Here is a 10854-nt window from a genome sequence, read left to right on the forward strand (position 1 = left end):
GAACAGGAGATCCAAAGGAGACTGGCAGAGCAGCAGGTGGACTTCACAACACCTTATGACATTATTATTATTATTAATGTCAAACAAGCAATTTGACATTTTTAATTTTTTCCCTTTTTTTTGGAAAACCCTTTTCCCCCCTTTTTTGTTTGTTTTAAAGGTTCTTTTTCACTCCTTGCAACTCTTTGTCTGTTTATGATTAATAATTCATATCTGTCCTTTGTTTAATTTGGGGAGAGGTGGTCACATGCAGTGCCTCACTGTCCTCTGTCTGTGGACTGATGTTTAATAAATGAGGTTTGTAGCACAGTATGGACCGATGTGATACCTGTCCTTATGTCTGTCCAGGAGCTGCAGAGGGACATTGAGAAGCACACGGAGGGCGTAGCATCCGTGCTCAGTCTGTGCGATGTGTTGCTGCGGGATGAAGATGCTACTGGTGGCACTGAGGCGGAGAGCGACTCCCTGCAGGAGACCAGCCGCAGCCTGGACCAGCGCTGGAGGACCATCTGTGCTATGGCTCTGAATCGAAAGCTCAGGTACTGTAGGAGCTAAAGAACATACTGATGTTTAAACTTCTATGTCTGTTACTGTAATTTTCTGTACTGTCACAAATATAATAAATGAAATATGACAAAATATTAAACAAACTGGACCCAAATGTCGATTTGAAGCTCATGATTTTTTATCACGGGGTCTTCTTTATGTTACTGTTCAACTGATGTCACGACACAGATTCTTTTCTAAATAATAATTCATGTTGATTAAAAGTTTTAGGTTAATGCTTTAGACGTACGCAGAGTCTGAACATTACAGAAACAAATATTCCATCACGATGTCTGCTCGCAGGATTGAGGAGACGTGGACACTCTGGTGTAAGTTTCTCAATGACTACTCCCGATTTGAGGATTGGCTCAAGATGGCTGAGCAAACCGCTGCCAACCCCAACTCAGCTGATGTCCTTTTTGCTGTCGCCAAAGAGGAGCTCAAGAAGTTTGAGGTCAGTTGTTGTGAGGTTAGCTTGATGAAGATTTGTTTCTGTTTGATCATCAGTAATCTTTATCAGTTTGAAGTCGGACGTTGCAACTCAAGGGATGAACCAGTGTTGTGTTTATGCAAAACAAAGTACCAATTTTAAATTGTGTCTTTAACCAAAAAGCTATTATTAAGGAAGGTAGACAAGGAGAAAAGGCTGAGGTATGCCAAATTACACAAGAACTGGAGTGAAAAACCGTGGCAACGCATTTGATGGAGTGATGAATCCAAATTTTAAGTGTATCAGTTCAAATCGTCGTGAGCATGAGCTGCCAATGCAGTAAAAGTAGACTTGGATAGAACACATAATAGAACCCTATCAGTCATAGATTGTCCTTGAGACACTGCAAGAATAGTTCAGGCTACATAAAAATAAAGGTGGTCCCAAATATTGAATTTCAAGGTCATTAGAAGAATATAAACTCTGTCTTTGCCCTATATATTGTATTTCCATTGATGTTTGCACATGTTTCAATAAATCATAGATAAATGTTTTTCATTTTCTTAGAAAAATATAATAAAGAAATCGAGGATGTTTCAATTCTTCACACTGAGGAAATAAAGACACTGAATTGTCCATGCTTCCTCTCTCTTCTTCAGGGTTTCCAAAGGCAGGTTCATGAGCGACTGACCCAGCTGGAGCTGGTCAACAATCAGTACCGCCGGCTGGCCAGGGAAAACCGCACCGACCGAGCCAGCCAGCTCAAAGCAATGGTCCATGAAGGCAACCGGCGGTGGGATACACTGCACCGAAGAGTGGCCGCCATCCTCCGCAGGCTCAAGGTACAGAAACTTTTATTTTTGAAATCTCATTTTAGATTTCTTTTTAATTTATTTTAATTTCAGTCAGTTTTCAGAGTACATTTTCAGTTTTAGTTAAATTTTTGGTCATAATATGGAGCTGGTGTTTGTCAGATTCACATAAAGGCCACTGACTCATTGAGTGTATTTTTGTTTTATTCTAATTTCAAAATCACAACATGATGCACGCAAGCAATGTTACTTTCTTTGTTTGACATTTAATTAATAGGCAAATTCGTTTGTGCGTCCTTACTGAAATTATAGTAACGCGACTGCTCGGTTGCAGCATTGTTCAGAACAGTTTGAAATAATAATTGTGTAATCGGTAAAGCTGTAAAAAGGCCCCCTGCTAATGTGTTGATCTATGAAACGGGCTGTTTCTCTTAATAAATGTCATAAATACATTTAATTCTGACGCCATGTGATTTCTCCTCGTTTTAAAAGTCAAATGTTTCCAGTTGTTTTTATAAAAGCTGAAATTGTCTTGTGTTGCACATTTTACTGTAAATCTCCGGCTTATTATTTTAAATTGACAAGTTGGCATTAATGTCAAGCTTTCACTAGAGGATGTAATGGACTGCTTTGCTTTCTTCTCTCACAGTATTTCACCAGTCAGAGGGAGGAATTTGAAGGGACCAGGGAAAGTTTGCTGGTGTGGCTGACCAACCTCGATCTGCAGCTCACCAACGTTGAGCACTTTTCAGAGAGCGATGTCCATCAGAAGATACAGCAGCTCAATGTGAGGCACAGCTCATGTACTGTACACACACAAAACCATGTCTCCTAGTGATTATAAGAATTGCATGTTAAGATGCTTAAGGTCTTGGCTTTAGCTATGGCAATATTTTGGAAAGAATTATTTGTTGAATGCTTTTACAGATATTATCAGAAGCTGCGTTTTGTTCCTTCGGGTTTAAAGGCTCAATCTCTGTCCACTCATTCATCCCTTCGTCTTCCTGCAGAGTTTCCAGAAGGAGATCACCCTGAACACTGAGCGCATTGATGGACTGATTGTGTTTGGAGAGGGCCTGATCCAGAAGAGCTCACCACAGGATGCGGCGAAGATAGAGGAGGAGCTGGAGGAGCTGCACTCCTACTGCCAGGAAGTTTTCAGGAGACTGGTCCGCTTCCATCAGCGCCTCAGCCAACCCCCTGTAAGCCTAGGCGCACACATTTTTCAGATTCCAGTCTAATTCAAGCAGATATAACAAAATGTCTAACATATTATAAATAAGAAAATATCCCTTATCATTTTATAGATTTTCCTTTGTATGACTTTTATACATGCATGCAGTTTTTTGTTCCATGTTTTTAAACCTATTTTAAATATCCAGCAGAATATTTTCCAGATATGTTCGTAGTTTTTGGCACCGATCCATACGCACGTGTTTATTGCTTGATTCTATGCAATTTTTTCAAATTATGCATAACATGTGAGAGGCAGTTCTAAAACTAACAAGGACTTGGTGTGTGTTACCAGTGTAAGGACAGGTATGTATCATTCACACTTGGCTTGGTTTCTCTGTCCTAGATCACAGAAGAACCAGAGATCCCCTCTACCACCTTTTCCCTGGAATCAAGCTTGGAGCTGATTGGCCGACCGTGGCTTGGGCGTAGCTTTGGAAGCCTTCCAGCCACACCCACTCTCCTGCTGTCTTCACCCCTGGTGCGTTCAGGGCGGGAGACACCGGATTCACTGGCTTTGGAGTGGGACCACACCGTAGACGTAGGAGGGTCATCATCACATGAGGATGATGAGGAAGAGGAAGAAAACGAGGAAGAGGGAGCTTACTTCAGTGCGCTGTCAGGTATCTTTAAAGTCTGCCTCCAAGGGTGTCAAACATAAGGCCCGGGGGGCAGAACTGGCCCACCACAGGCTCCAATATTGGCCACTGGGAGGCAGCTGCTCTGATCACAGATAAAGACAACCCCATTTATACCAAAGCACCAAAATAAATAAGTAGTAGATAGTGTTACAGTGTTATTTCTAACAATTTAACCCCAAAGAGTCGTGCTGACAGACATCCTGGGTCAGCCCAGACCTGTAAAATAAAAGTTTAAAAGGGAGTTAATAAGAGGTACAAAACATACAACTAACAAGTAACTCCTGCTGTCATTCTGCATAATCACAAAGAGCCAAATCAAGTTCTAGAGACTGAGAGCAACTCAGCATTTAACTTGCATCGTTTTTGTGATGAGTCACTGTGTGAAACTTGCTTGACTAACTGCCAATGAAGACAAAGACGAAAGCCCAGCGCACATTTTTTAAAAACAGGGAAAATCTGCAGATGTCCTGAATAAATTAGAGAGGATAAACATGTACATTTCTGCCTTGACAGTTCAAACTCGGTAGTTTAGGCTGTGAGTTAAAAATCAGTAATCAGTATTATTATAAAAATGTCAGGTTGCTGAGATGTAAAGTTTTCTTTGTTTGGTTGTTTAGTTTTCACACCAGCTGAAAATGAATGTTATTCACTACCAAAAAACAACTGACTCATAAACCACAGCTCAGTCATAAGCATGGAGACAAACGATCCACAGCATCATCCATCGGAGCCCTAAAAAGCAGACCAATGTTCAATGTTGCAAAAAGGAGGCAGACAAAGAAAGAAATCCAAAAGACCAAAAGACTTGGACAAGTTTGAGCCTTTTCCTCTCATTTTTCAGTTTTTAGTTTGGATTCTGGAAGAAAGGATGTCTTGTTTTAAAGAGATTTCTAGTCTGACCCCTCTCTCCTCGCAGAGGTGGAGTTGACTGAGACCCTGGAGGAATTTATCGAAGCCTCAGAGGCCCCGCTCGCCTCGTCACTGGGTAGGCTCAAGAGCATCTTCAGCACTCACCGCTCTGCTCTTCATGCCGAAATATTTCCAGAGAATAGCTTCCTGCTGCTCATGTATCACTTGGCATCCAAATGCTTGTTGTGCTGTCTCTTCCACTTGGATACTTTACTGGTTTAAGGAAAAAACACCTTCAGTGTCCTTTTCTTGTATATTTGTAATATAAATGCCCAAAGTCTCTACACTTCAAAGTCCTGGTCTGCTTATGATTGATTTATTTGAGGTCTTAATATTTTTTGCACTTTTATTGGGTTTATTTTTTTCTTCAGGAGATTTTTTATCGTTATCTGAATTTATGTCTTCCCTTTTTCTCTTTTACATCTTACTTTCAGCGGTCCAAACTTTGTTGTGTTAATTTCAGCCTCTTTCATTTCATCCTTTCATCCTCTTCCAACATCCTCTTTTATCTTTGTCTTTTTTTTATATTGCAATTCTCCAACACACTCACATTTGCCCACCTCACTGTCCTCCACTAGTTTCTAGAACTTTACAGTGCATGTAACACTAGGAGGTAGGAAAATGTTGTGCTGTGTCATCCATAACATTATTGTTATTTATCAATTTCCTTTGATAAATAACAATTCCTACCAGTCTATGCAGGTGTTTTCCAGTTGTAGCCTTGCATACTTGGCTCTTTGTGCTGTAATCCCTCTTTTTACCGCTCAAACATGTGAAATAAGCACTGAGTAAACACCACCATGCAGATCTTTGATTTGTTGTTTGCAGGGTTATTTGTTTGTTTTTGCTCGAGTTACGTTCCAGATGTACTTAATTTAGTAGATCTGAATACATCTGATTCACTGTAGTTGAACCTCAAATGTTTGCTTGATCACACCAGACGCATCAGCTAAAGAGACAGTAGTAAATGCCAGATGCAGATCTTACAGTGAATCAATCCAAAAACTCCCACAAAGGAAAGTTAAGACCAAATGGTTTCTTAGCAGAAAGCTGGTGTCCTGCAGTTAAAAGGAGACCTAATGCTTATTTCCAGCTCCCATTTTTTTATTCTGCAGTTCCATTAAAACAGCATGTTTCCACTTTTTTTTTATTCCAAAGAGAAGTCTGAGAAAGACCTGAGCATTTTTGTGTGTGCATATTTGCAAATGAGCATCTAAAACTGTGAACATCCAACATTGAAAAATATGTCAAAATAGGTAAAAGAATAATATTATAATAATATTTAGAATACAATATATCTAAATGTAACATTACTGGAAAATACTGACAAAGCCTCATTTTTTATTCTTTTTGCGTCTCAGCATCAAGCAGGTCTGTGGCTGTACAAGACTCTCCGAGATGGCGGGCACTGGGAGACAGAGAAACTGAGTCTGACACAGAGGGACACACTGAGGCCACACCCACTCTGACCAGTACCCCTCTAAAGCCGGGATATGTACGCTTCAAAAACTTCTCTCTAGTAGTTAAACTAATAATAGCTCACTCTTGGGAATGCATTTGAGACAAAATATGCAGACCGTGTGCTCCTCCAGATGTAATAACTTAAAGTGTGTTTGTTTTGTTTCCAGCTGAGTCTCATGTCAGAGTGCAGCAGGAGCATAGAGAGCATCAACAGAGTGTCGCTGATCCTGGATGACGTGGAGCAGCCGGAGGAGTTCGGTCTCACGGGACTGAGTGCCTCAGACAAACAGTCAGGTGAGCCTCAAAGATGCTGAACGCTTTGCAAAAATCAGCAACATCAGGTAAACTATAAACTGTATGTAAATGATGGATATAGTAGGCCATAGTAACTGTGACATCACACTGTTTTCAAAAGCAGGTTTGCGTTTTTGTTTGTTTTTTTTAAACGGGAATAATATTATTAGCATTCTTTGATGGCTGAGGGCTCATTCTGGGCTGTGCTAACTACATATTGTTGTACCATCCCGGAGGAGTTAAGCTACCTGTGTAACCTGTGTAGGGTCCAAGTATCACTTCATGTTACCGGTAGTGCAAAACTAGTGAAAAAACAGTCAGAAAAGTTGAGGAAGGAAAAATGTCAGTGGCTTCCACCTGTAAAACCACTCCTGTTTTTGAAGGTTGCCTCATTGTTGCCCCTTCAGTGCAACTGAGGGTAATTTCATTAACACCGAAGCAGCGGAAACTGATCAGTATCACAGAAGTTTAATTGACTTGATACTATTTTCTTATTAAAAAGGGTTACTCAAATTTTTTTGAGCAGTGTGTTTACTACCATTTCTTAAGTGAGTCAGCAGTATCTTGTGGTCTCATTTCTTGTCGCTTCAATACTTGCCGTGTATTTTTCTGCTTCTAGTCACTTGAAGTTGCCAAATATCACTAAATGCTCTGTGGTGTCGCGTCATCACTTCATTGTCAATCACTTTCTGTGTAGACGCAGCATCAGTAAGCAATTGGACTAGAGCCACGCCCTGTATTGTATGCTGCTTCTTCTGCTATTTTATCCAGAGGTGTCCATAATTTATAAATAAGCTTGGTACTGTCTTCAGTAAGACCAAAATAGTGACATCATAAACCAAACACAGAAGCATTAGCGCATAAATCAAGTGAGCAGAAGGTTCATTTTCTCACGGAATACTATTGCTTCATTTTGAAACTGAATAGGTTGCCCCCTACTGGCCATTAGAAATAGTACTTCTTTTGCACTTCCACATCAGCTTTCCTTTTCAGCTTGAGCTTGAGCATCTTCAGCATATGTTTACATTCAAAGATGTTCGTGTACTCTTAGGTGTGATTGAACGCTGGGAGTTGCTCAAGGCACGGTCCAGATGCAGTGAGCGTGACAGCTCTGAGGAGCCTCAGCAGCTCAGGTGTGATCTCGACAACATTACTTCCTGGTTAAAAAATGTGATCCCGGAGCTGGACCGCCATCAGGAGCCTGACCCAGCGGCCTGTATTGAGGAGATGGAGGCCAGAGCTAAAGAACTAAAGGTAAGATTTAATACTAAACATAAAAAAGGCATGAGGAATTTGTTTTGATCATTAAAAAAAGCAAAAATAAAAAATGGATGATTGCTTTTTTTTTTTTTTTTTTTCTTTTGCAGGAGATGCAGAAAGTGTTTACTCACTACAAGTCTATCATGCTGTCAGTCAACCTGCGAAGTGAGGAAGCTCCAGAAGCACAAGAGAAACTGACGAGTATGAACAGAGACTGGAGCAGAGCGTGTACTGGCCTCCAGCAGTGGGACCTCAGCCTGAGGAAGAAGCTCATGCAGTGCCAGGTAAGAGGAAATACCACAACAGACTATTTAAAAAAAACTCGAGACTTGTTTTAAGACTTGAAAAATATTTTATTCACATCTTAAAACCTTTCTAAACTTAAGGATAACAGCAGTATTAACACTTTGATGAATGTTCACTGTTCAAACAAGCTTTCACAAGTAAAGTAACTGATTTTTGTGAAGTTGCAGAATCTTTGACAAGTGACAAGAAAAAAAGTGACAAAACTATTTTCAACTTGAATTTTATTGATAACATTATTATTTCCCAATTTTAATAAATAATACTTAATTAAGATTGTTGCTATTGTGAATTATGCAGTGATAATTGTGTAATGACCTTCATGCAAATGCTGGTGCAAATAAAGTCACTGGCCACTTCATTAGTTACAGCTTGTTAGCACTGGGTTGGACCCTCTTTTGCCTCCAGAACCGCCCTGATTCATCATGACATAAATTCATCAAGGTGCTGGAAACATTCCTCAGAGGTTTTGCTCCATATTGACATGATGGTTTCACACATTTGCTGTAGATTTGTCGGCTTCACATCCCAAAGGTGCTCTCTTAGATTGAAATCTGGTGACTGTGGAGGTCAGTTTTGTACAGTTAACTCATTGACATGTTCACAAAAGCAGACTGAGATAATCTGAGCTTTGTGGCATGCTGGGTTATTGCTGAAAGCATAAATAAGTGAACATGGTCAGCAACAAAACTGAGGTTTCAAGACTCAAGAAACCAGCCTGTCTGGCACCGACAACCATGCAACATCACCATTCTTCCCCTTTCTGATGCTCTCTTTGAAATTTAGCAGGTCGTCTTGCTGCCATGTGATTGGCTCATTAGATTCTTGCGTTAATAATAAGTTGTACCTATTATAGTGGCTGGTGAGGTCTTGGTGAAGTCGGTGCATGTAAAGCATACAGTGTGCAAAGTATTAACCTCCTAGGACCTGGTGTCCACATATGTGGACATCACATTTTGGGTTGTTTCGACCAAAATACTCAGTTTTGCCCTGATATCCACTTACGAGGACATTATACTGCTACTGTTCTATCTACTGCTCTTATTTGTCTTAAAAACAAAAATGAGGTAAACAAAAATCTGGTAATTCTTTGTTTTTACATTCATCGGGCCCCAATCAGCCCAAATATCAAAGAGAAATTAAAAATGCATGCCATGGAAGAGTTCGGGTCTTAGGAGGTTAAAGAGGAAAAATATTTTTGAAAAGCAGATGGCAAAAATGTTTTTTCCTACCATAATTTGGAAGGGAAAAAAATCTAGTTGATGCAAGTAGAAATTAAAATGTCAAAAATGACATGAGCTGAGGTTTCAGCTGAACTGCTCCACTGTAACAAATGACCTTTAACTTTTTCCCATACAGGACTTTCATGAAAGCCTCCACTCTTTGCTGCTGTGGCTCGCTCACGCAGAGAGCAGACGCTACGCAGTGGACATCGGCCACCCAGACACGACTCTCACAGCGCTGCAACAGCACTGCAACACCCTCACTGTAAGCAGAGAGGCATGTTTGGTTAACCAACAAATTGAAAAAAAGTACTGTCCTCACAGATCTGCTGCTGACACTGTGTTTACACTGAGCATGTGAAGTCAAAAAGTTTTATCCAGTCATTTATTCAGCTTGATGCTAGAAATAGTTACTATTTTTGTTGGTTGTGGTCTGCAGGCTCTGCAAAAGGAGCTGCAGGACAGGCAGGCTCATCAGGCCTCCCTTCAGACTCTGTGGTCTCAGCTCCAGCCTGAAGACGGCACAGAGGAGAGCAACGAGGCCCGGGAGAAACTCCACGTGACGGGGAGCAAGCTGAAGCTGCTCCTGAAGCAGGTGGACGGCGACCTCAGCAACCTGCGGCAACGTCTGGTAAAAGCTCAAAATATTTTCTTTCTGCACATCCAAGAGCTGTCATGAATGTTTTTTTTACAGCATATTAATGTAGACGATTTATTTACCTCAGGACTGTGAATCTGCTACAGCCGCCCAGTGTCAAAGTGTTTCTCAGGAGGCTGCAAATTCAAAGAAAGGCTCCTCCACTCAAAGGTAAGTAGCAGCGCAGATAACGTTGTTTGTATTTCATGTCTTCTTGCACTAAATATGATGTGTTTTGCAGAGAGAAGCGGGAATCGTCTCCCCCTCGATCCTTCTTCTACCGGGCCCTGCGTGCCGCCTTCCCTCTTCAGCTCCTGCTGCTGCTCCTCCTGCTCCTGCCCTGCCTGATTCCAATGTCGGAAAGTGACTCCAGCTGCACCCTTACCAATAACTTCGCCCGGTCCTTCTACCCCATGTTGCATTACACCAACGGCCCACCGCCCACTTGATTGTAATATTCATGCGATAATAGAAACTTTCTAAAGGAAACGGATAAACGTATGTCACCATGCTGTCATGTTCAGTTTCCCGAAGACTGAAAACTATAAAGATTTGCCAGCAGCTCTTTTGTCTTTCCATCAAGAAAAAACTCACCATGCCAAAAAAAAACCCCAGGTTTTAACATCATTCAGGAAATCAATCACTTTTGCCACTCGGAGACCACCGACCATCCTCCAGCACGAGGATTATCATCAGATGAGGGACGAGTCACCGAATCTATTTCTAGTGAGGTACAGTAATTATCCTATTAATTAGGTAAGAACACGTAAATCACAGCATTAAAAAAAAAGAAAAGCTACGTATTATGAATAATGATTCATTCGACAGATGACGAAGCCACAGTGGATTTTCAAACTCAGTCTGAAAAGTGAAGCAAGTGCACAAGTGCCTTAAACCTGAATCGTTTTTAATGGTGGCAAAAAAAAGTCAGGTTATATAGAAGTGCATGAGAAAACGACCCTACGTCTTATTGAGTGGCGATCCCAGTAAACACTTTTCTGATGAGTTTCATTTGTTTTCACTTTTTTAATAGAACATGATGCTCATTGTGTACAGAAAGGCCCAACTAAAGTACAGATTAGGGCAGTGTCACTGACAAGTGGCT

General features: G+C 40.9%; 1 protein-coding gene across 1 annotated transcript in view; it reads left to right on the forward strand.

The window, feature by feature from the left end:
* syne2a (spectrin repeat containing, nuclear envelope 2a) overlaps nt 1–10242 on the forward strand; it is an 84844-nt gene extending 74602 nt beyond the window's left edge. Inside the window, exons 98-114 of the mRNA XM_005737310.1 lie at nt 7–36; nt 349–539; nt 850–1000; nt 1636–1818; nt 2438–2575; nt 2799–2990; nt 3368–3644; nt 4579–4647; nt 5933–6066; nt 6200–6326; nt 7378–7580; nt 7694–7870; nt 9249–9377; nt 9552–9563; nt 9642–9743; nt 9838–9920; nt 9991–10242. Of these exons, the coding sequence (XP_005737367.1) occupies nt 7–36; nt 349–539; nt 850–1000; nt 1636–1818; nt 2438–2575; nt 2799–2990; nt 3368–3644; nt 4579–4647; nt 5933–6066; nt 6200–6326; nt 7378–7580; nt 7694–7870; nt 9249–9377; nt 9552–9563; nt 9642–9743; nt 9838–9920; nt 9991–10198 (2406 nt within the window). The 3' untranslated portion in view covers nt 10199–10242. The remainder of the gene's footprint in view (nt 1–6; nt 37–348; nt 540–849; nt 1001–1635; nt 1819–2437; nt 2576–2798; nt 2991–3367; nt 3645–4578; nt 4648–5932; nt 6067–6199; nt 6327–7377; nt 7581–7693; nt 7871–9248; nt 9378–9551; nt 9564–9641; nt 9744–9837; nt 9921–9990) is intronic.
* The last annotated feature ends 612 nt before the right edge of the window (nt 10243–10854 follow it).

Source organism: Pundamilia nyererei, unplaced genomic scaffold (assembly GCF_000239375.1).
Source record: "Pundamilia nyererei isolate P.nyererei 1_Seehausen unplaced genomic scaffold, PunNye1.0 scaffold00074, whole genome shotgun sequence".
In the NCBI taxonomy this organism is placed as follows: domain Eukaryota; kingdom Metazoa; phylum Chordata; class Actinopteri; order Cichliformes; family Cichlidae; genus Pundamilia; species Pundamilia nyererei.